Source organism: Ambystoma mexicanum, chromosome 5q (assembly GCF_040938575.1).
Source record: "Ambystoma mexicanum isolate Mex_15411 chromosome 5q, UKY_AmexF1_1, whole genome shotgun sequence".
Classification (NCBI taxonomy): domain Eukaryota; kingdom Metazoa; phylum Chordata; class Amphibia; order Caudata; family Ambystomatidae; genus Ambystoma; species Ambystoma mexicanum.
The window spans coordinates 1,272,898,551-1,272,924,835 of NC_090933.1; the positions used below are offsets into that span (position 1 = coordinate 1,272,898,551).

The following is a 26,285-nucleotide window of genomic DNA, read 5'->3' on the forward strand; positions in this document are numbered from 1 at the left end:
GATGTTAGAGTAAAAATAGTGTATCAACAAGCCGTCTGTGAACTATACAGAAAGCCAGCGGGCTCTAATGCCCCACTCCACGCAACCAGTGGCCATCCAAAAAATCTTATATGGCGTATACCCTATGGTGTGGTTCATCAGACTACGAAGTAACTGCACCAATATTCAAGACTTTGACACAGCCTGCAAAACAACTGCATGGGCCTTTTTAAAACAAGAGCATCCCAAGAAGATAGTCGAACAGGCCTATATAAAAGCATGATCACCAAATAGGCAGGCCTTGCTAACAGGAAAATCATCCAATGTTGTTAACAATACAAACAAAGATGTGACACAACTCATCCTAACGTTTGCCACCCATGCGCAACCCATCTGGTATATCCTCAAAAAATACTGGAACATATTGAGAGCAGACAAAGATCTATTCGGGATATTAAAAGTAGGTCCAGAATTCACTTTCCACAAAAGTAGCTCCCTTAAAGACACTTTGGTTGGCAGTTTTACAAAAACAGATGACACTAATAAAGCCAGGAATTGGTTAAACACTTGTGGAGAAGGCTTTTTCAAGGGTGCACACTACAAAATCGGCAAATATGCATTGAACTGTGACTGTTACAATCATCCTGTATTGGGACATCCGATTAACATCAAAGGAAAGATTACATGCAAATACGAATTTGTTGTCTATGTTCTTCAATGCCCTTGTAAAAAATGGTATGTGGGAAGCACAAAATGTAAACTCAAGATCTGCATTTGCAACATGTAAGAGCGATTAAGAACAATGATGCTGCCTACCGCATGGCTAAAAACTTTTTTGAATTACATGGAGGAAATCCGGCAGAACTCATCTTTTTCGGGATACACATGATCGGTACAGGACTAAGAGGAGGGGACAAATAGCGTTCACACCGACAGGAAGAAACACGGTCATCATAGATTTTGAGAGCAAAATCCATGGAGGACATAATTTTGAAGAGGAACTTTATACCTTACACGGTACATAATAACACCAAATTGTACATTAGTTACAGATAACATTGCAGTTTGGATAGTCCAATACTAGGTATAATAATAATACCACCCTTTTAATAGCAAAAAGTTCCCTTTGATGTTCCAGGGACCGGTTACTTTTCTTACATTTTTCTGTTTTTAGCTTTGTCTGTTTTTTACATTTTTTAAATGTACAATGTTGTGCATATTGGAATGATCTAACCATGAGATAGATGTTTCCCCACTTGGGATGGATATCAATTATATGTTTTCATCTTAGTTAGTTCTCCTGTTCCTACACCCCACTTAACTTGGGTGGTTAATGTTATGTTATACGTTGTATTGTCAGAATCACTTGCCAGCCTATTAGATATCATGTGCCTTAAACGTCAAAATCAGTGGAGAGTTGAATACTTGACTTTTTGAGATAAATGACTTGTACCAGAAACTTTCTCCAATGTTGGGTATAAATAGACAACCTACCTTGGACTACAAATATTGGACTGTAAATAATATAAAACAGGGCTCTGGCTATCATAGCGAGGTCTTAGTGCATCTGTAAAATACATGTTTATTATAAAGCACATGTATTAAAGAGCCTTAGATTAGTAACAGATACCCTAGTTACCAACATTTACCCTATTGCCAGACTTGGTTCTCAAGTGGATAACAAGTAGATTTCTACCTACTGCTGTCATTGGTCGCCATTAATAAACCTGATCATCTTAACGACAGATATAATACTAATTCATAAAACCAGACCAGGCAACAGTTACTCCAGTTACTCCCAAAAGATTGCACTAGGCACTTTATCCCCACTGTATACTTGCTGCAGCCTGATTGGATACTATCACTATTTTTAAATTGTATTGCTTGACTTTGTAAATCATTAGTCAATTTTGCATATTAAGCACTGGACACTTTATATTTTTTGCCAAGGTGTGTAAACTTTGCCTTGCAATGATGCTTAAATGCCGATCTAACAGGCAACACTGTAGAAGGTATTTACAGCTCTACTCCATGGTATACTGATAAAATCAGAATAGATACAATTGTTTATATTTCAATTTATAATTGTAGAACAATATGTATGATCGATTGAGGGGTATAAGCTCTCTGGACAACGAGGCAAATATTAATAATTTAATTGTCAAAGGCACTTGGCACTTTACAAAACACATGTTGACAGTGTGTGTACCAAACAATGGCTGCAGAAAAAGTATTAATTGAGCTAGATTGCTGGCTAACGTTTTAATTGCATTTCTTTCCTTTTTTGCTTTCTTTTAACAAGCCAAGGCAAAATGGCTGACAAGTTTGCGTATCATATTAACCTTTTCTCTCTTTCTATTATCCCACTAATCTATATGTATGACGTTCACATGGGGGTGGATATTGTGATCAAGCCACGGGTTTGTGGCGAAACGCGTCAACTGCCATCTTCTGCTCCACAGACAAAATGGGATAACACATTTTAAAACAAATTGTGTTTTTTTTTAATAAAGTCTAAAATATTGTGAAACTTTTTTGAATTTAGCTTTATATCACTGGTTCAGTTACGGGAATGCTGCTCAAAAAACGGTGGAACCGCACCAAAATAGTGTGTGTGTGTGTATATATCTATATAATTATATATATAATTATATATATATATTCACTGAAAACACTTTGTTAAAGGGACGTTATGGTTACAAGTAAAACCGAAAAACCTCTCAAATCGCCAGTTATGGTAAGCTAAGCAACCATAACTCGTGCCATTTTTCCTCCCCCCCCCAGCACTATCTGAAATGTTGTCAGGCCTAGTATGATAGTCGCTTGTTTTGTTCCTCCCCTCCCTTACTGCACCCCTCTCCCTCACCTTTTGTTGTTCTCCGGCTCTACCAGAAATGTCATCAGGCCTAGTACGGTAGTCGCCTGTCTGTTTCCCATTTCCTTCCTATCTGTCTTAGCTCTTGCACTATCTGAAATGTCGACAGGCCGAGTACGATAGTTAATTTCACATCCTTACTGTTCATGGCCTGTAAGAATGTCATTGTATTTTCCCTTGTTCCCTCCCTTGCCTTGAAGCACTTTGAAACACATTGTGTATAGGCGCTATATAAATAAACTATCATATCATATCATACCACTGTGCACTGCTAAGACTAACACCCAGGACATCAAAGATGACATCACAAATGTCGCTGATGACATCACTGATGACATCACATATCTGGCCCACATGTTTTTGTTCACTGACATATCTAGGCCAGGTGGTTTTTGTTCAATGACAGTCAGAATATTAAAATTCAGAATGTGCTATATATCTAGACATTATTGTTTTTAAAGTACTTTCCATAGGGTTTGGTGTCAGCTCATGGTGCACATACATGGGGCAATAAGCAGGCCTCAAACACACAATTCATTTGTATACATGAAGATAAACTTTAATGTTATTAACATTTTCTGGTGATACTGTTTCTTTCTTCCTTACTTTAGTTTCCTTGTATGTGCCTCTGATTTGTATGCATTTGTGCATTGTCTTCATATATATTGTTTGTACTAGCAAAAGTGTGTAGTAAGTCTTGAATTGTTAGCTAGCTATTACATGTTTAACATTACTCAAAACTCTGATACGGTAGCATTCATTATTTTACTATCCAAAATTGCAAGATTATAAACATTGTACTTCTATGGTACATGCTGCTATACAAACACTTGTGTATAGGCGCGTTACAAATGCCTTATCATATCATATCATTGCCTATGTTTATGTATGATAAGGTTCCTGTATTAACAACAACACTCCAATATAATGTTTTCTATAGATGAGTGTATTGTTTAATAGATTAAGTAGTTCATGATAGGTATCCCGATCACCCCTGACATCTTGCTACCAACATTATAAACATAACCCCTTGTAGGGACTTTTCATAAAAATTAATTTCATATGTAATGTTATCAATGACATTTGTGATGTCATCTTTGATGTCCTGATTGTTAGTGTTAGCAGTGCATGGTGGTGGCACAAGTTATGGTTGCTTAGCCTACAAGAGGTGGGGCCAGGGTACAAAACAACAATGATTTAATATAATAAATCATTTGTAACGCACCTGTACACATTTGTTTCTAGGCGTAACTTGAAAGAAAATGGAACAAAAGGAAACAGAATAAATGATCTTGTGCAGTAGGGACCCCAGCCGGCCCATAGGACTGGGGGTTTCCCAAACAGCACTTTAAGATGAGCAGCAGCACCCCTGAGATGGATGGAGATGCAGATTAATACTCTCGCATCAAATCAATAATGACAACTCGATAGTTTGGCAAAGGGAGTCCGTTTAATGACAAGTACAAAAAACGTGGAGTTCATGAATATCAGCAATCGCTCGATCTTCATGCAATTCTATTGGTTCTAGGAAGGTAACTTTAATATAGGCACTATATCTGTATATGGTAACGGGGAGTGTGGATTGGATAAACACTGTCTGGTGGGGCATCTAAGCCCTTCCTTCAAAATGGCTACTGTAGACGTCATTAAAAGTACAACGTCTCATTGGTTCTACTAACTATAGGACCCTAGATTACTTGGTCCACTATGATTGGGTTGGCATCAACCCCACTCATACTTTTCCACTTGCTTAGCAGCGTGCAGAATAGCCGGCCAGGTGCAGGGAGTTTGTCTGCTATCCCCAGCTTCCCTCCGATTATTGCTACAATCAATCATCACCTCAATGGTCATGTGTCAATTGTTTCTTTGTGGTTGGCCTCGAGTCTGCTTCTTGTTCTGGAAAATTTTAAGATATCTGGGGATGGCAAGAGTCCATGCGTAGGTGTGAAAGTCTCATCCCTTCGGCTTACTCGGTCACGTGATTCCAACACCGTGAAATTGTCTTTTTCTTTATGCAATTTCGTGTATTTGATTTAATTCTGCCCATCGTCTGCCATCTGTGGCTTATCTTGACCTTTCTGAACAGGGTACTCTGTTCTTTTTCTCATTAATTGTATCCACTGTTGGTCTATTTCAGCCAATACAACCTTGGCTTCTTGGCACGATTTACCTCCGTCTGAGTTTCTCTCCGTCTTTAATTCTCGATTTGTTTGCTGCAAAGCTCTCCTCTTGAGACCTTTAGTAACCTTTAGTCGATTCTGCTCTTGTGCATAGTGGAAGTATTCTTATATAAAGTGCTCCTTATGAGGTAGATATGTATAGGTGACGCTTGCCGCCATCTATTTTACTACTAAGCATAAGCAAGCCTCACGATTTTTTGCTTCTTGCGTTTCCTTTCATATGTACACGTTTAAACTAACTGAATATCTTCATTGCGCATGTGGCATAATTTCTGATATCTTTGACATCGATTATTTCACTTTAGGTTCATGATGTCACTTATCCATGGTGTTTTGTCTCTTTTCATCATTCACAGGTCGTCATATCTTCCATATGTGAGTCAGTCCGGGTTCTTGTGACGCCACCATTTGTCTGCTTTTAGTATCTTCATTCTGTCTCATTTGTCGATATGGTTTTCTCAATGGGTACCTTACTGTCCAGGTTTTCTTAGGTGTCGGTACTTCAACAGGTGCTGTTCTTCTGATAGGTAGTGGACAGAGCCTCCTTCGGCTCTCTGCTGGTTTATTTGCTCATCATACGTCACATATTTTGGCGTGAATGTTCCTGGTACTTCAAAATGGGAGGTAGGAGTGCAAATCGTGCTTTGTACCTCCTCTACACTCTTAGTAGGCCTTGTGTCATTCATATCACGCTAGTGCAACAGGAAACAGGAGGAGAAGTGCCTGGGGGATGGGAGGGGAGAGTGTAATAAGGAACCTCCAGTAAGTGACGCCAGGGTGGCCAGTTGTAAGTAAGTGCAAATAGCCATGGCACCATGCGCTTGCAGATACAGCCCATAGTGCGTGGTAGGTCCAGAGACAGTGCATGGAGCTACTGGTGATAACCAGTTAGTGCAGCAGCATCTTCTAACCTCCAATGTAGTTAGAATACGCCAACAGGTATCTAAGTATTTCAAGCATTCCTTTAATTACAACATACTGCAAACAAACATACTATCACCTTTATACTCACGTAACTGTACTCAGGTTTTTTTTCCCAATCACCCAGTCATTATAATGGCTAAACAGCAGCAGTGTGTCAGACATTAATCCTCTACGAAACATAGTACTTAAAATATACTGTTTATGAGGGTCTGAAAAAGAAAATTTATATTCAAAACTGTACAGCAATCTTAATCAACTACATAATCTGTGAGCACTATCCTCAATTGTACTGCAATCAGAAGTTCCGTATACAATTCAATTACATAATACTTCCATTTTACAAACACTTTATACTCCCACTACATTACGTACAATTACTTTACACATATTGCTACTATGGTGATTGTGGCGATACTGCAGCAACATTATCTATAATTACAATACGCATATTACTACTGTAGTCATTGTGGCCAGTGCACATATTCTAGAATCTAGCCACTGACAACAACACAATTAACTGTATAACAAGTATGTATCATACACGGTCAACTAATAAAACTCACCTCCACCCCCCCTGCAATCGAAATTGACTGCGGACCCGGCGTCATTTCCAAACCCTTTTTCACCTATAAAAACAGCTCTACATTACCTGCATTCCACTTCCCTACCATTTCTACTCCCTCTTTCAGCCATCAAATAACCCCAAATGTCTTTCCCAAGCTGTCCATATAGAATTCTGCCTGCGGGAAACTATGGCACCTACCCAGCCTTTTTCAACCTACAAAAAAAGACCCATATCTTTTTTCCACTCCCCCACCCTTCCCAGTCACTCTTTCCACCACCAAATAACCCAATATGTGTTTTCCAGACTTTTGTCCCACCGCGCTGTCCGCGGATCCAACATGGCGGGTGTTTCCAAAAATCGAACGCACCTCACGTTTTATATTGACCAATCATCGGGCGCATCTGATGTCAGCAGATCTCACGTCGCCCTCCAAGCCAATCGGAGAGCCGTCCGCGGACCGAAGAGGGAAGTGAGTTCACAGACCGGATCCAGATATCACACTTTTTTTGGGGCAACTTTTTGGATGTTTCAAATAAAAGACTGGATGGATTTATACCAAAATTACCAAAGCACACTTTCGGAACCAAGCCGCTGCTCCTGCCACAAATTTGGTGATAATCCGTCCAGCAGTTTGGGCTGTAGACATGAGCAAACTAATTTTTCCATTGCGTCAATGGGAAAACCCACATATTTTGGGACCCCCCCTATAACTTTGTCGCCCCTTGACGAAACCTCACCAATCTTTGCAGGATAGATCAGATGGGGCCATATACTGCAGGCCCCCCTGTAATATATATATATATATATATATATATATATATATATGCATATATATAAGATGGCATAATGTGTGGGGTGACTATGGGGCTGGGTGCCACTGCTCAATATGCGCGGTAGGCCGGCTACTGTTAGGAGAATGCTGGAAGCTAGCAAGCTCCTTGTACGTGCCAGCAAATACCTCCAGCAGTAATCACGACTATGGGGACATTACCACACTAGGAAATCCTCATTCTCGTGGCCTCAGTTACCGCAGAGCACCGCTGAGCACAGCCCCAAACCAGGGAGCTTTAAGCCAATCAGTCCACTTTCGTAAGGTGATAAATGGGAAACCAAGATAGTACCAGCCTAGGTTAATATTGGATTCAGAGGCTAGGCTAGCTGAGCCGCATAGAGGCCATTGTTTCACCCAGTTTCTCCAATCAGATTTAAGACATTATTAAGATACACACCTCAGAAAGGTTAGTAATGGGCAGTCCAAGGAGGGGGAGCCACGCCACTATATAAGCCGGGAGTGTTGTGGGAATAGTGTCAGCAGTTTTGGAAGGAGACAGATTTTTGGGCAAGAGTTGGTGGTGGAAGTAGAGAGAGGAGGTTGGAGAGAGAGGTTGGCCAGAAGGAGATAGCGGGGTCTAGGACTAAGAACAGAGAGGTTGTTATGTAGACTACTATGGGGTGGGGGTGATTGAAGAAATAAAAGAAGGGGTTGCAGGTGAAATATGTAGGGGGATGTAGGCAACATCAAAGTGGAAAGTAGGAGTACTATGAGGAGAGGACAGGAGAGGAATAGCAGAGAAGAACTAGGAGGAGTAGGCATGATACAAGCTTGAGAGGAGGGAGGAGTTAAGGTGCAAGTACGTAGCGGAGCATCAAGGAAGTACATGACGAGGTGAAGGAGGAGTACAGTCAAAGGTAGAGGGCAGGAGAAGAGAGGTCCACTTAGGCATGAGACCTTTGCAACTCATTGAGCGGGCACATGCAGAGCCCAAAGATCAAATTGAAAGGAGTCCCCCAGAATGAGAAGTAGACGACCTGCATCTATGGACCCGAGGACCAAGTACGAACTGTGGGCACACTCAAACCCCCAAAAACTGTGAGTGGCTGAGAGTAGATCCCTGAATTAAACATTATGAAACTGAGAGCCTTTTATTGATGGCAGGGACATTGCTGACCACAGACACTTTGTTGGTTTGGGTTCCAAGAAGACAAGGCCCTGTTGTTGTTCTTCTCTTCAATTTTGTGTAACAATCCCAATAACTACCTTTTTGACCCTGAACTTGCCCACCTCAGATTGCTAATGTTTGGCTTTGTGACACAACACAGCACCTATAAAGGCATGCACCTAAAAATCCATTGTGTGAAGTTATTATATATTAAAGTGAAACAACACAATGGGCCTTTTACACAGTATTACATGCAGGTATTGTTAGTGACACCATTTTCCAGTTTAGTTTAAACACTAGTTTATCTCTGGTCTCTTTAGGCTTGTCTGCTAATACGCTTGTTAGGGCAAACCTGATTGAACTTGTGTTCTGTAAAAAAGACCAGACGCCAACATCACAGGTTTGCCTCTGCAGAAATAACATGCCAGTAATAATGTTTGCCGGCCAAGGGCTGGAGGTAGTCAGGCATCCCACTGGCAGAACATAGTCGTAATACCGGCAATCCCCACATTGAGTCCCATTGAGTCCTATAGGACTCCCTAGAATGGGGATTAACTAGCCTTTCCGCCACTTGTAATCTGCCGGTAATTCCAGCAGACCAATTGGCGGGAACGGTATTACCTTTTGGTGGTATGCAGCTGGATTTACCGGCAGGATACCGCCAAACTTATGATGAGGCCCTCTGTGTTTTGGCCATTTCTGTTTCCTCCGGTTCTCAAACATGCTCTTCATCAGGAGTAGCTCACCATTTTCAATCCGATTAATGCAAGTAGCATATCCACAATATCATGTGCTGTTCTCAAAAACATGTCCTTTGGCTCATGTCCGAAGGGTGCGGATAAGCTACTCATATAGAGCCCTATTCATGGAATGAACTTTGCACTGATTTCGCACTGCAAACATACACATTGCACAGTTCCATGAATCAGGGTTTGTGTCAGCAGTGCAAAGTCACTTTTCAGCAGTGCAAAGTCACATTGAACCATGCAAAATATTCCATTAATCGGGCCCTGTGTGTCTTTCTACAATATCTGATAACATGGAATGGTAGTTTTGCTGTCGTACATGCTAATCTCTGGCAATAGATTTTTAAATGTGTGCATTTATATGTGCTGTATTGATGGAGTGTTTTGATAAATAAATGGTGCTTTCTGATCACTTCAGATAGTGTGAAGCGTTGAGGTGAGAGTGTTTTTAGTGAAATTGCATTTTCTCCAGTGTCTATTTTTATTTATTTATTTATTTGTAAGGCGCCGAAAGCCCACAGGCATCAGAGAGCAAACAGAAAGGGGACTAAACCTACAAGGCATATAATGGCGCCTTCGGCCCAAAGAATGACCCATCCCTGGTTATCTGTTTTTTTTTAGGAACGTATAGACCAAGGGAAGGGTTGTGGTGGGCATATATTTTTTATAGGTTACTAGCAAAAAGTACCTGTACTCTGCATGGGTTCTGTAGACAGACATGATAACACTCTCATCAATTGTTGAAAATCAATGATCCTGTAGGTGGCTGTTCCGAGTCGCTTATTGCTTGATGTGCTTTGCACTCTGGAGTAAACTGCACTGAGAATGGGCGAATGTGGCTGGCTAACATACCCCAGAGCAGACATGGAGGGCAGGCAAGATGTTGCATGCTGCAGCATACTGGGACCTTCTGTGCACTCTTCCCACCTGTCACCCTGGTGCATTGCAGTGTGTTGCAGTGCAAATATGTCAGAAACGCTGCTACCTAGGGCCTTGTAACATGATTTTCAAGGTCCCTAACGTTTTGAATTGTGTTCCTTGTGGCGAAACGCTTAAAATGACATTTGTCTGGTCCTTCTATGACCACATTGATGTTTTACCAATTTCAAGCAATGGTCTAATGAGTAAAGGGGCTGAAATCCAGGGAAAGGGGTGGGGTATCCAAATGTCATGTAGCCAGTAATGTCCAGAGGGTCCTAACAGGTAACTATGTACAATTTGGTGCAAATTTGTGGAACGGTGTGGAACTGTATAAGGAACAAATGATCTGCTTTATATATAGAGAGATTTCGGTGAAATATCAGTCATCAATGAGGTCGCATTTGGATGCTACAGGAAGCCACTTGACGATTATAATATAAGGATTTATAGAGCACACTACCGCCACAAGGCATCTTGGTGTGTTAGGAAACCACAGTATGGTCCACCTCCTTCTGCTCTAGAATAGAAAAGTGTTCAGGGACCGTCTAAATTCCAGATGATCCGCAATCTGTTTTAATGCATGCGGCAGGGCATTCCACAATATGGCTGCTGCCACTGAGAATGCTCAGCCTCCCATCCTAGCACGCCTATAGGCAGGGATGACCAGAAGGCCAGCTGTCCCTAAGTGCAGATCGCGCGTCGAGCAGTAGCGAACACATTTTTCCTGCAAATAGCCGGCCCCAAGACCCAGCAGGGCCTGGTGAACTAGACACAGTGATTGAAAGTCAATGCGCTTGGACACTGGAAGCCAATGCAAGGGTCGAAGGGTGGGGGTGACATGGGCTCCAAGAAGGAGCCAGTGGCACCAGTGCTGCCAGGTTTTGCAACCGCTGTAGTCGCTGTATCACACCTTTTGGATGGGCTAGATAGAGCGAGTTACAATAGTCTAATTGACTAAGGAAAAGGGCAGCTACCACTGGTGGACGAAGATGGGGAGGAACAAAAGGGAGTACCTTACGCAAAATCCTAAATTGGAAATGCCCAGATTTACAAACTGCTGCCCCCTGCTGAGGCATAGACAGGGTGGCAGAAAATGTCACCTCCAGATTTTTCACTACAGAAGCTGGAGTAGGGAGGTTGGCCAGTGCTGATGGCCAAAAAGCAGAAACCCAGAGTGACAACCCCACCTGTGCACCCACAACCAACACTTTCGTCTTGTCCCCATTGAGCTTCAGCCAGTCCTGGTTCATCCAGACCCCAAGGCCCCAAGCACTGACACAGGCACGACATCTCTGCATGGTCAAGATCTAAACGGACCAGGATCTGTGTGTCGTTGGCATATGAATAGCGCCGGAGGACGTAGGAGTTGATGAGACCTAGCAGAGGCAGAATATAGACGTTAAAACGTATTGGGGACAAGGTGGAACCCTGCGGCACACCACAGGAAAGTGAAGAGGGTGAGGGGAGGAATGGAGGCAAAGAGATTGTGCGGCCCCTTTCAGCCAGGAAGGGCATAAACCAGGCCCGGAAAATACGATCCAGGTCAGCAGAAGATAGCCGTAACTGCAGGGTAGGGTGATCGACAGTGTTGAAGGTCATCGACAGATCTAATAATATCAGGGCCCCGACACCGCCTTTATCAACCAGTCTGATCACGTCGTCCATCACTGAGACCAGGAAACTCTCCGTGCCCCGGGCCATGCAAGAAACCTGACTGAAAGAGGTCAAAGAATCCAGAAGACTCAAGAAAAGAGGACAGAAGGGGAGGCCCCAGTTCATCCAATAACTTCATGAAGAAATGTAGAAGAGGGATAGGCCGGAAGCTAGAGGGAGTGAAGGGTCAAGGGACGGCTTTTTAAGCAATGAGATAACCGTCGCTTGTTTTAGCCCGGTAGGAATATAGCCCGTATAACAGGAGAAATTAACTGCTTTGCAGATCCAAGGTAAAATGGCAGAGGAAATATCTTTCAGGATGATTAGGGGAACAGGATCAAAGGAGGATGCTGACTTCAGGCGCTCAATGGCCTTGCTGATAACCTCTTCAGAGAAAAAGGGAAACTGCATCCAAACAGAACGTGGCTCTAGACTTATCTCCTGGGGTTTGGTCAGGAGATCCCTGTCTACAGGACTAGCCTGAATATTAGACTGAATATTTTCAATTTTGCTGGTAAAGAATTTAGACAGAACATCGCAGAATTCCTGATTTGGAATCACTGGGTTGGCCGAGTCTGATACCCAAGAGAGTGATTTTACCACTGCGAAAAGCTCTCTGGGTTGGCTAAGTGTCTTGCCAATCTTGTGAGTCAGAAAAGCTTTTTTGGTTTCCCTAATTAATGCATGATAGTCCCCAGTACACTGTTTAAAGGCTATTTTTTCTGCCTCAAAATACACAAATATTCCTTTAGATTGTGTATTGTAGCCCCACCAAGTAGATGGATGAGTTGCTAGCTTGGATCTATGCAATCACTGCGACGCCGAAAATGCCGATGGCAGTTACGCGTGGTGCAGTCATCATATGATCACGTTGCCCACTTCCCCTGGCCTGCATTCCCCCTCCCAACCCCCCACCCCACTTACCTTTAGGGCGGCACACTTCTGCGTGTGCCGCCCGCACTCTGTGATCCCTGCGGTGTCAGCTCTTCCCACTAACGTGGGTTGGAGCTGACCCCGCAGGGTGCATTTTTTTTTTCTTTTTTTTTACGTGTCCCCCGCTTTCCGAAATGATAAGCGGGGGACACCACTGCAACCCCCATCACTGCGCCCAGGAAGAGCGGGGGAAACCCCCACAACCCCCGCTCTGCTTGGTGCAGTAAATATCACCCTCATTTTGTGCGCCTCCAAAGTTGCAGTGACTGTGGGGGCGCACAAATGAGGGTGACATTTTTGTATGATACCGCTAGGTTCAGACATTTACTGCATCTGAAACAGTGTATCTGCTTTATCATTAAACCTTTGTACACTTTCTTTAGAATATACACATTTTGAATTCATTATTGTTCAATACAAAATAATTACAATTTTAAAAATAGTCCTTGTTTTACATATACATACAACTTCAAATGTTCACAGTCACTCCGTTTCTACTTTCATTGTAGAAACGGAGTGACTGTGGACATTTCAATTAGTATGTGAGTTAACAATTTTTATAAATGAATAAAAGCAATGGTAGTAGAACGTTTATTTATTTATTTATATAATGTGAAACAGTTTTATACAAATAAAACTTTACACATTCAATCAAACAAATCAAATCATGATTACAGTACTCAAATAATACACGATACAGATATAATAAATCAGATCATACAATAAATAGAGAAGCATACTATTAATTCATGCACACATAAACATATATTACAAAATTAGCAAATTAGTGAATTCACAACCAAACTAGCCAGACTACCAGATTCTATAGTATGGTATAGCAGAGAAGGGATCAGCCTCGCCCTACAGAACAAATCATTTACGATCTAAATCAGAGTCAATTCCACTGTATATTACAGCTTAAATACAGATTCCTGATGTCATTGTTTATATTTCATTGCATTGCTCCAGAGTTAAAGGCATGGTCTAGTAAAACATTGTATTGTCCCTACGGGTCGGCCATGTTTTTTTAAGCCTAAGTGGCTCGATTTTAGAAAACTTTCCTATGGACCTTACCCGAGTTTTCGTCCATTAAACGCACGCAAAAACAAGCACCAGGGAGCCGCCATTTTCTGATAATCCTATCTTTTCCCCGATCGCCCTGGCTGACCTGCTTTTGCGGCACTAAATCAATTCCCCCGCCCCTGAGCCTGACTTTATCAAAACATTCATATTCCCCGCCTCTCTCCGTGACGTTCCTGTGCTGCGTAGGCAAACGCGCCCAGTCGTCTTCTGCGCGACTCCACACAGAACCCGGAAACCAACACAGATCAACTCACAACACAGCGCACCACAATTCGGAATATGAAACTGTACTTTAAAATGAAACAGCAACACGGTACATTTGGTAAAGTACATTTATTTGACATTAAATGTTTAGAGAATATTCAGCAATTGACATATGAACTCCAGAAGCCATTTATTTTCTTTTATCTGTATCCGCAATAACTGTTCCGTTTCATCTTGAGTCACGCGCTGTTCCTTTATGGTACACAGGGTGTTCATTTTCGTAAAAAGAATCACTTTGGAAGCACGGTGAACCGCAAGGCTGTTCCATCAACTAGGCACTAGTCCAGCCTAAAGGTTGATATGTTGCTTCTAGCCACTAGTACAGCGTAAGGGCATGTGGGCCCTTGGCGATCGTCCCATAATATGGTGATCGTGCTCCAGTTGTTGACACGAAGCTGCAGGTGTCTGCTGAAGAATCCATCCGCCGGTGTCTCAAACAGATGGCAGTGGCAGAAAGGGATCTAATACCTGTTATGAAAACAAAAAAAGGATAATTAGTCTCGCTAGCCGAACTTCATTAATATTACTCATTTTATTTATTACGGCCGATCAGAAACTATTTGCTTGCAAGGATAGTTCAATGGAGTATGTTCGTCTCTAAAATCAATGCGAAATGTAACAAGATAAATCGAGGCCAACCCACAATGATAAACGACAGTCTACATGCGTGAGGAATGATATGATATATGATATGGCATTTGTAACGCCCCTATACTCAAGTGTTTCTAGGCGTGACGAGGCAGGTGGGGAACAAGGGCAGACAGACAACGATCCTACTAGGCCAGGTGTCTTTCTGATTGCGCATGGGGAAGGGCTGTACATGGTTAGTTGAATACAAATTAAATAATAGGGCCAGCTGGTGGCAAGTGCAAGGTAAATGCCGGGAGAAGGAGCTGAAGGATACAGAGACAGTCCCGTAGTGCAGGTAGGCAGTGCAAGGAAAAGTGGCTGGGCCAAGGACCGAGATCGGTGAGACCAGTGCACCTGCATGCCCATGTGCCCACTACGAACAGTTTTACTTGCTTTCCCTAGCTCTTCATTCATTCATTTATTCATGCATCCATTCATTAAATCTTCATTCCGGTATAAAAGCGTGTAAAGATTTACTTACATTATATTTGAAATTTCCATTGTGTCTCTTCGTAATGCAGACTGTAAAACGGACCGTGCTCTTGACAACGATTTTTCGTATACTGACCTAAAACTGAAACTCGGTCTAGTTTCTGAATTTTCTGCCTTATCGTCTCTTACGTTATTGCGCACTCCCTTCAAATGTAGTTCTTTCGGCATGGTCCCTGTCTCAAGGTCAAAAAACAATAGACCCTTATACTTCCAGTGCGACTTGTGGGCCTCATCTGGGCGCTGTCCTTCGCATTCTTTATTTGCAACATCATGTAGTATAGGCATCTGTGAGAACTTGAACTATTGATAGCATAGCAATGGAAATTCAAGTCAATAGCAATGAGACCAATGAACATAGCACTATTGGGTACTCTACTCGCAAATAAATAGAAATTTAAAAATCTGCGAAATATGACCAGGATACATGGCCTTACCTTGACCAACAAACAGTTGGATTCAGCAAGCAGAGCAGTATGTTGCGGGAGAATAGGTGGATGGCCATAGATAGCGCACTGATGGGTATGCTCGAAGCGGTCACAGAAGTTCACGGATAGCACGACGACGAGCAGATTAGCATAGATCTCAGTGGTTCCCAGGTAGCACGTTCAGGAGTTGACTTGCAAAGCACAAAGATGTTCTCATGAGACATATCGAGTGGTTTTTAAAGTATTAGAAACTGGGGTGTGTTTGTGAATGAATGACGTATGTATGTCGTGGTATTAGGGGGGCGGCCTGCTTGAAGGGGAGGCCTGCATGGAGACACGGGGTCTGAGGAGGCCATGTGACCAATGGCCCCTTGGCGTGGGACACCTTTTGAAGTGTACATGTAGTTTGGCACCTTGGCCTTTCGCGCCCCTGACAGCCCCCCATGTCAGCGCGCATCCACCGGCGCGAACCGCCTTTGATACAGGGGGGTGGGATGGATGGCCCTGTGGCGTGCAGATAAGGCACAGGAAGACCGCTGAATGGAGACACACTTATGTGGATTGCAGGGGGGCGGCCTGCCTCAGGGGAGGCCTGCCTGGAGACACGGGTTCTGAGGAGACCATGTGAACAATGGCCCCTTGGCGTGGGACACCTTTTGAAGTGTACATGTAGTTTGGCACCTTGGCCGTTTGCGCCCGTCACAGCCCCCCATGCCAGCGCGCCTCCACCGGCGCGAACCGCCTTTATATCAAAATACAGTATATCGCCTTTATATCAATGATAGTATATCGTTGCTTATCAATAACAAATGCCACATACCAGAGATTCTTGTGAGCACAGACCCACACTTCAACCGGTGTATTATAGTGGTCAAGACTGTATAATCCAATGGTAAATGTTAGTATAGATATATGTGTGACTTTTATAGAGACATAACCTACTGAAAGACTTTGAACAAGTGTGTTTTAGTGCATGCATTATCGAGAATATGTTATGTTAGCTTAGATAGATAGTGGCCACCCTGCTTCACAGAAACCAGACCTTCACCCATTCGGAGCACAGATGTCTGACGTCCATCCTTGAATGGAGACACACTTGATTCATTTACAAAATCGAGACAACCGTTGTTAAAATATATGTGGTGTTTTATTTTGTATCTTATTTTCATGACACAAAAATACAAGACTTTAAAGATTATTCAGGTCAGGTTGTAGCACAGCAAGAGAAAATCCCCTGTACTGACCGCTGTCACTCGGGAACGTTTCTCTAATGGCACGAACGGCACAGGCGGGTATCACTCTTCGAACACGGTGTCCAAGCCTCCCGTGAAGCCACCATGTAAAGGAACGATAGGCCACCAGCCTGTACCACCTGTGAAAAGGAATGAAACAAACTGTTTTTAAGTGACCAAGATAAGTTTAATAAACGTTTGTTGTCAATGACAATTCTTGTAACTAATGGCATTTTACACGGACAAATGCTATCTAGACAATGCACACTATTGAACGACTTACATGCGTTACAATGATATGTAGATGTAATTTTGGATATAGTAGAAGAACATGAAATAGGAGTGGCATGACAAGCAGAGTATACTTACTCGTTACTCGGATTACGAGGACGAACAGTTGCTCGAAGTTCGTGCATAAGCACCATCATTATTCTCAACACGGCCCGTGTGAGGCAGGCTGCCCTGAAGTCTGGCAGCTCGGTGATGCATTGCGGTCGTGGCTCGCCTTCCGAAATGTAGGCCAGGCATCCCGAGTTTTCTCGGCAGCAGCAGTTCTCGTCCTCAGTTGGCATTAGCTCGCACCGATTGCATGTGCACCAGGTGGAGACGCCGTCCATTCGCCTAGGCCCAGGCTCTTCATCTGTTGATTCGTCCTGCCAACTGCCGTCCGAATCCCCATTGTTTTCGCGTGCTTCCCTTTCCAGTAGTTCCTCCTCAGTATACTCGGGCTCGTACATGTAGGGCATAATTGTAGCCATTGTGTGTTAAACAAACTAAAATAATTTATAGCGGTGGTACTGGTATCTGTTCGCACGGGCTACAAGCGGCGAAGGTAGCTGACCAGAGCACTGAAACGAGTCACAGAATACTCAAAGTAACACAGAGAGAGGAATGGAATTGAAAATCGGCTGCTGTGTGTTGTGAAACGGTCTGTTTATACTTATTGAGGAGAGAGGCGTCCTGCCATTTCCATGGCGACACGTCATTAGCTGAAGCGCAGCGAATGTTGACACGAGATGTGCTTTGGCGTTGGGAAATGGGCGGTAGGAGTCTGCTGATGACAGGCTCAGGGGCGGGGGAATTGATTTAGTGCCGCAAAAGCAGGTCAGCCAGGGCGATCAGGGAAAAGATAGGATTATCAGAAAATGGCGGCTCCCTGGTGCTTGTTTTCGCGTGCGTTTAATGGACGAAAACTCGGGTAAGGTCCATAGGAAAGTTTTCTAAAATCGAGCCACTTAGGCTTAAAAAAACATGGCCGACCCGTAGGGACAATAAAAAAATTTACTAGACCATGCCTTTAACTCACTCCCCCAGTGAAGGGAGGATACACTCGCTAACCCTTAGTGGTCATTCGTTTTTCTGCATCAGACCATATTCTAAAGAGTGCTAAGTGCAGCCTAGGATTAAGTGAAGTAATACACTGGTACCAGAACTCACTTGCCTCCACATATTCGAGGTGGTGCACAAATTCCCCGAGATATTTGGTATAGCTTGTACTCATCTTCGGGCATAAGGTTAGTATATGTCTTGCCGTTTCTGGCTCAGTTGGATCCCCACATATTCTACAATGGCTTGTCAATCCCGGGATTGCTCGTTCTAACCCCGTAATCTTCAGTGTAGGCAAGTGGTTAATACGCATTAGCAGAATAAATCGCCTCAAGGCTGAGGCGGGGCACAGATTTAAATACAAATGGTTTTTTAAATGTGTAAAGGACATATGTCACGAATTTATAGTTTTTTAAACTCGCTAAATGTACATAGTTGTTCTGCCAATCCCACAGAGTAAGGCTCCTATGAAGATGGTAAAGTATAGGTTCATTGTCTTGTCCCCACCATGGAGTCCAACCGATTGTTAGGATTTCCGTGTCTCTCTCAAGTTTAGACTGCTTGCCGGCTCTCATGTCTTCCTTTACACATCTCAACAGGGTATTCAAGGGATTATTCTGGATTTTGATATATAATTCCACTCTTTTACGCAGCACAATAGTTTTAAGCAAAATAATCCCTAATTCTAGCCTCAAGACGGCAACAGGTATACATTGAGGGAGTCCCATAATTCACCTCCAGAATTTTCCCTCTAGAATCTGTAACCATCCTAGGTTCATGTTAATCAGGGATTCCAGGCCGTAGGTAACGATAGGCACAAAACATTGGATATAGAGTTGCCGCGCACCCCAGATAGAATAACCACTCTGGTCACGCGTAAACTTATATATCATGGCAGTTAATTGTGCCGCTTTTACTTTACGTGCCTGTATGCATGAGACGTAGTTACCTTTGCTGTCAAATTCAACTCCCAGATATTTATAGGAGTGGGTGTATTTAATTTCCACTATACCGAAAATGCATACAGGGACGTTGCACCTTGCCAGATGTAAATAAGATTAGCTCAGTCTTATTGTGATTGATGACTAGTTCATTAACCTCTGCGTAATGGCAGAGCCTTAGAAGGTTTAGCTACCATTTGTTGAACACTATTGTTGTCTTTCCACAATACATGTAAGACAAAGACTATTATAAGATTTTAATGATTTTGTATTGAACAATGATACATTAAAATGTATATTCTAAAGAACGTGTATGAAGGTTTAATGATAAAGCAGATACACTGTTTCAGATGCAGTAAAAGTCTGAAGCTAGCAACTCATCCATCTACTTGGTGGGTCTACAATACATAACCTAAAGGAATATTTGTGTATTTTGTTGCTAATATTAGGGGGGTTATTCATTTAGGTGGCACACATTTCCAACTGGTCCCTATTACGCACTAGTGGTATCTGTTCTGCCTCTCCATAGGCAGCACGCCATTTTCACTCTGCTTGCCTCAGGACAAGGCGAGCAGCCTTACGCTCAGCAGAGAACCATGGTTCTGATAGACGCTTGCGAGTCTGGACACTCTTCAGAGGAGCAACTATATCGGCTGCTCTTTGCAGGGAGCTGGTAAGCACCGAAAAGTCAACTACTGGCGTGCAGCTACAGCTAGTATTAACCAGGTCAACCAGTGTCTCCAGGTCTGCATTACGCCTCTTCTGTCGTAAAGCCTTAGGTAAGGGAATCTTAGGAGGTGGCTGAGGGAGTTGAAACTGAAACCATAGAACGGGCTCAATGGATAGAATCCTCAGATCGTCTAGTTCTGCAAACAGTCGGTCTAATATGTTGCCCAATCAATGAGTAGCTTCTTCTACAATTTGATTAAGACCCATATCTAACATACCTTCAAAAAAGTGGCTAACAATTGGACACGGGAGGATCTATGGGTGTTGAACTGCGCGGGTCTGAGAGGCCATGGAGTAGTGCTCCACCATCCATACCGAGTCCTGGCTAGCGGAGCGGTTCGTTTGCGTGTCCAGTGTTGAATTTTCATTCTATGGCTAATTTTCCTTGCTTATAGAGTCCCCCAGCAGCTTTGCTGGATTTGAAGGGTTTGTTTTTTTCTCCTGCTAAGAGTGAGACTCTTTTTCCCACTCTTAGGCATATTTGCTATGTGTCTTCTAGGCTATTCTTTGTGTTTAATGTCTATGGGATTCTCTCAACCCCATAGGAACCATCTTTATTCACATGTGTGACACAGGGGTGTCGTAGCGACCCCCAAACATAGACTCCATACCCTGGGACTGACTACTGTCTCCCAGAGCATGTAAAGTCCCCATTGACTTTACTAGTCAAATCCTATGAACTAAACCAGTACAACCCATCTTACTATGGAGGTACTGGCAAGGGTTAATAGTTTTTCTCTTATGTTCATTTTCGAGAGGGTACCTTACAGTCCCTTTCTCAAACGTTTCTGGCTGGTGGCAGTGGTTCCTACCAAAAATATTCGACCGCTAATATTTCCCTATGGGATTTTCCCCTTGTTCGAGGCTACCACATTTACTGACAGCGGCTAACCTACCGCGGGTTTATTTTTATATTAACTTTACTCCGGTAGGTTTTATTTGCCAGAACTTTTATATAAATTCTTTCTTGTGTCTTTCTCTAAGATCCTAACCCAGGTTGGGGATCCTTTGTTCGTCCTTTTGGCGGCTTCTGCCTAGAAGCCCTCCTTTCAGCACCACTGAGTCTGGGGTGGATCCATTGTGTGGGAGGGGGAGTAGGCACCCTGGACAGGGATACCTCTGCCCTGATAGGCTGGAGGGTCTCCTGCCAGGATGACCACTGCACTGTGTGAGTGACAGCTAGGCTGTATGAATGGGGTTCTTTTTGTATAAAAGCAGGGTCCTGAGGACTGGAAGAGCAAAACGTCGCCACTGGAACTAAGAAGCCGAAGAGGAGAGAAGCCAAAGACATCTGCACCAACTGAACCACCGATGAAGCCCTGCTGCAGCTACTCACCACTTTTCTCCACACGACGAGAGAAGATCTTCATCTGCAAGAGCCTTCTTCCCTTGAGCTGGTGGGGCCAACCAGTTTGCCAATCACCTTCCTGGACCTGCCTTGGTCAAATCGCCAGTGTCCTGCACTCGGAGACCGAATAGCCAGGCACCCGTCCACTCGAACCGCGATTTAAAGGAGCGTACCTTTTATTTTCGTTTGGCAGCACCGCGGCTGGTTTCATCCCAGGGCAGTGCAGTAACTCGAACCTTCCTCCATGACGAGAGTCTCTCTTCCTCTGCTGGATCTTCCGAACTGTAGGAACTGCCAGGAACAACCGCCAATGCAGGAGCCTCTTCTACATTGTAAGATACTTTGTTCTGCCAGGCCTCCCTTTTCGTTTGGTAGTGCTAAAGGTGTTTTAAATCCTTTACCTACCTGCTGGGTTGGCCTCCCCTATCCTCTAACATTGTCTTTCACATTCTGCATCCACTTTTTTGAATCGTTTAACAAAGTCTTGACTGCAGCTACAAGAACATTTTGCTCCTGGGTACTTTGCCCTGTACCACTGACAGGCCTATTGACTCTGGCTAAATCTGTTACAAATGCCTTCTCTAGATTGCTTCTCAACTAGAACTGTGTTGGTGCACCTAACTCTTATAACCACCTTTTCCTTCCCACTTTTAAAACTTGTGAAGTGCCATTTTGCTCGGTTTTCACCTAAGTATTATACATGCTGAAGTACTGCCTGACTTTGTTCACAATCTTATGGGGAAGTGTTGCTAGAGTGCCATTTGTGTTTGGTTTTCACTGTGCCATTTTGCTCAGTTTCCACTCTTGCTCAAACTTCTCTACAATTTAACCAGGGAGCTGTGTATACTTTTCTTGACTGATTTTAACTTGCTTTAATAACTGAGATTTATGTGTTGAATTAGAAGTGTGTTAAAAAAATATATATATTATTTTTAATACAAAGCTTTGGTCAGTGTTTCCTTGTACCATTGGGTGGTAGTCCTATTCTGTAAACCCGGAATACTGCTCATCTCCCTCTAGAGATAAGTCTGACTGCTTAGCCACAGCCACCAACTGAATCTTTGTGGTATAGACTGATACCAAAGGGGATTTATTGCCCATACCTGTAGTCCTAATCTTCTGTAGTGCTCCCTAGGGGAACTGCACAGGATTCTATCTAACATCCGGATATCTAGGGAATTGGACCATGTAGTCTGGAGGTGGTATTGACTTCAGTACGTATGGATTTGGCCACTTTGCTTAGAGAGAATGTGCTGGATTGGTTGCTCGGGGAAGCGTGTGGGCAGTTGCTTTGGTTAATTGCCAATTGTTGATGGTTTGAAGGCTCTCTCTGGAATCCTTGTCGGCTTTGAAGATCTTGGGGTGAAGCTAGGCCACGTTTGTAACCACAGTGTGTTTTTTGTATGATTTGGGGATCTTTCAGCACTTGTCGTTCTCCTTATACAACAGTTCCCATCTCTGTTAAATTAGGCTGGTTTAAAGGCTGGCTAAAAACTGCTAACAAGCACCAAATAAATCTGGACATTGGCAAACCCGTGGCTCCTGATCCTCTGTGTACTCATGGCCACCTCCCATGGCACTGCCATAGTAGGAACTCTGCCCGTGTGGGGGGCATTGTGAAATAGGAGTGTATATGGGGGGTGGCATGCTGATTAATAACCTCTTTGCTATGTACCCCTAGCTGTGTGTGAGCTTCCTTGCGCAAACGGAGGCCGCTGCGTCGCGCCCGAGACCTGCCAGTGCTCATCCGACTACAAAGGAGTCCAGTGCCTCACACGTAAGTCTTCCATACCCTCTCTGGAGATCTTGCCATTGTAATATTGGAGTATCAAGAACATATGGTGCAGTGAGAAGGAGAGAGGATGCTTGGGACGCCTGCCTTTCCAGTAGCCCAATCAGATTCCTGACAAGAAATAAGCCCCCTCCCTTATAGGGCATTCCTCCAGTTTAGGTTCTTGTAAGAACACCCATATATTCTATGGTGCACTCTTGATGTCAAAGTCTTTCGCTTAGTGCTGCTGTCCTCGCTCGAGGCAGTTAATTATGTGATATTTCTATTTATTTTTTTATTGATTTAGCTGATTAAATCAACTTTTCAATATTACATTACAAAAGTTTAAGATTCTTTAAAAAAAATGACCAATGATAACAAAATGTACAAAATGTACAAGTAACATATGAGTGTTCAAATTAACACATTTTGGATGGTTTTCATGGCTAAGAAATTTACAAGTTACATATTTCCTTTCTTTTTTTAAATTAATGTTCGATCAACACAAATATCAAAGTTACCAATATTAAATAATACCAGTTAGACATGGATAGAATACAAAAAAAAATCAAAATTCCAAATAAGATCATACAGTCTAGACTCACATCAAAGATATCAAAGATAACAGTATCAAAGAGTGCCTTAGCTACCCTTACTGATATCGATAGTAGAATTGTAAAATAAAGGTTTGGCCCCCGGTGCAAGTAGCACATTCAGCAGGTATAAGGCTAAGTTAAAAGGGTGCTGCCAGAGCACAGGGCACCACAGTGTTGCAAATATTGAAAAGACTGCCTTGTAAACAAAACATCTTGTATTATACCAGCCATTCTCTCCCAGGTTTCCAAGATGGTGGGAACTGATACAGAGGCCGGCCCAGGGGGACTGCTACTGAAGCAGACTGGACACGGCTGCTGCAGGAGCAAGTTACCCACAAGCCTGGAAAGGTAGGAGTGGGAGAATTATACAGACTGTTCTCTTTCCAGCCTTCTCCCCTCCAAGTTCTCCCTCTTTCCTAGCCTGTTAGATCCCTGACTCTGGCTTTCCTCAGGCCTGCTACAGGGGAATTTCCAAACAACTTAGGAATGAGGTAGAGCGGGTCAAATGACCGTGTAATGTGCATTCCACCTGGTATAAAAAATCAAAGGCCATAATACTGAACAAGGGGAGAGGGGGTTGCACGGGTGTCCCCGCTCCCCCAGTTCAGCATTATGGACTCCTGGGGTTCCGGAGGTGTCCTCTACATACATTGCATGGCCAGCGGGTGGTAAAAAACGAAATCCACAAAACTCGAATTACAAAATGAAAACAAGTGGCTTCTTAATTTGTCATTCGATTTTTTGGGATTCGGTTCCATAACGTAGATCCCGGTAGAGCAAAGCCTAGAGTAGCTGAATCCGCATGAATGCAACATTCCTGAAGTATTCTCACCCAATACTGCAGTGTCCTTCCTTTTTCTGTTGATTGTTTGGGGGCATCATCAAATTATACATTTCTGAACCCCGATTTCTTCTACAGCTGTCTGTACACCGCCGTGCCAGAACGCAGGGAAGTGTATCGATGTGAACAAGTGTGTGTGCCCAGCGGGCTGGCAGGGTGCCCGCTGCCAGAAAGGTAAAAGGGAAGCAACACGGGGCATCTCACGCCCAGGGGGGCCTCTCATATTTCACCCACACGGAATACTAATGAACACACAGCGGCTTCCCCACTCACCTACCTATGAGGCCAACCCACCATTCCGCTCATATGTTTTCCACTCATCACGAGAATCTGCCCTCCCTCCCCTACAGAGATGCCCCACCCACCCTACAAAGAGGTAGCCGAACCAGTCCCACACAGCGGCAGTGCTCCCTGACACACATGCAGGTGGTGCCAGCTAAGCCACACAGAGGATGCTGCACTGATCTCACACAGAGTCACTCTATGTGTCCCGCTCAGAGGTGGCCATGCCTGTCCCACAAAGAGCAGATCTTCCTATTCCACACACAGGCAGTGCTCCCTGACACACATGCAGGTGGTGCCAGCTAAGCCACATAGAAGCGGCTGAACTAATCTCACACAGAATCAGTCTATGTGTCCCGCTCCCGCTGAGAAGTGGCCATGCCTATCCCACAAAGAGCAGACCTTCCCATTCCACACAGAGGCAGTGCTCCCTCACACACATGCAGGTGGTGCCAGCTAAGCCACACAGAGGATGCTGTACTGATCTCACACAGAGTAGTTCTATGTGTCCTGCTGAGAGGTGGCCATACCAGTCCCGCACAGAGGCAGTGCTCCCTCACACACATGCAGGTGGTGCCAGCTAAGCCACACAGAGGATGCTGCACGGATCTCACACAGAGTCACTCTATGTGTCCCGCTGAGAAGTTACCATGCCTGTTACACAAAGAGCAGACCTTCCTATTCCACCCACAGGCAGTGCTCCCTGACACACATGCAGGTGGTGCCAGCTAAGCCACATAGAAGCGGCTGAACTAATCTCACACAGAATCAGTCTATGTGTCCCGCTCCCGCTGAGAAGTGGCCATGCCTATCCCACAAAGAGCAGACCTTCCCATTCCACACAGAGGCAGTGCTCCCTCACACACATGCAGGTGGTGCCAGCTAAGCCACACAGAGGATGCTGCACGGAAATCACACAGAGTCACTCTATGTGTCCCGCTGATAAGTTACCATGCCTGTCACACAAAGAGCAGACCTTCTCATTCCACACAGAGGCAGTGCTCCCTGACACACATGCAGGTGGTGCCAGCTAAGCCGCACAGATGCTGCTGTACTGATCTCACACAGAGTCACTCTATGTGTCCCGCTGAGAAGTTGCCATGCCTGTCACACAAAGAGCAGACCTTCCCATTCCACCCACAGGCAGTGCTCCCTGACACACATGCAGGTGGTGCCAGCTAAGCCGCACAGATGCTGCTGTACTGATCTCACACAGAGTCGTTCTATGTGTCCTGCTGAGAGGTGGCCATACCAGTCCCACACAGAGGCAGTGCTCCCTGACACACATGCAGGTGGTGCCAGCTAAGCCACACAGAGGATGCTGCACAGATCTCACACAGAGTCACCCTATGTGTCCCACTGAGAAGTTGCCATGCCTGTCCCACAAAGAGCAGACCTTCCTATTCCACACAGAGGAAGTGCTCCCTGACACACATGCAGGTGGTGCCCGCTAAGCCACACAGAGGATGCTGCACTGATCTTTCACAGAGTCGTTCTATGTGTCCCGCTCAGAGGTGGCCATGGCTGTCCCACAAAGAGCAGACCTTCCTATTCCACACAGAGGCAGTGCTCCCTGACACACATGCAGGTGGTGCCAGCAAAGCCACAT

The 26,285-nt window shown here is 44.1% G+C and overlaps 1 protein-coding gene across 2 annotated transcripts in view; it reads left to right on the top strand.

The window, feature by feature from the left end:
* The window catches only part of LOC138498021 (latent-transforming growth factor beta-binding protein 4-like), a 743,452-nt gene that overhangs the window by 691,798 nt on the left and 25,369 nt on the right, over nt 1-26,285 (top strand). For both annotated transcript variants that reach the window (XM_069621814.1, XM_069621813.1), the window contains 2 exons: nt 22,868-22,963; nt 24,473-24,568. In XM_069621814.1, coding sequence (XP_069477915.1) covers nt 22,868-22,963; nt 24,473-24,568 — 192 coding nt within the window. The remainder of the gene's footprint in view (nt 1-22,867; nt 22,964-24,472; nt 24,569-26,285) is intronic.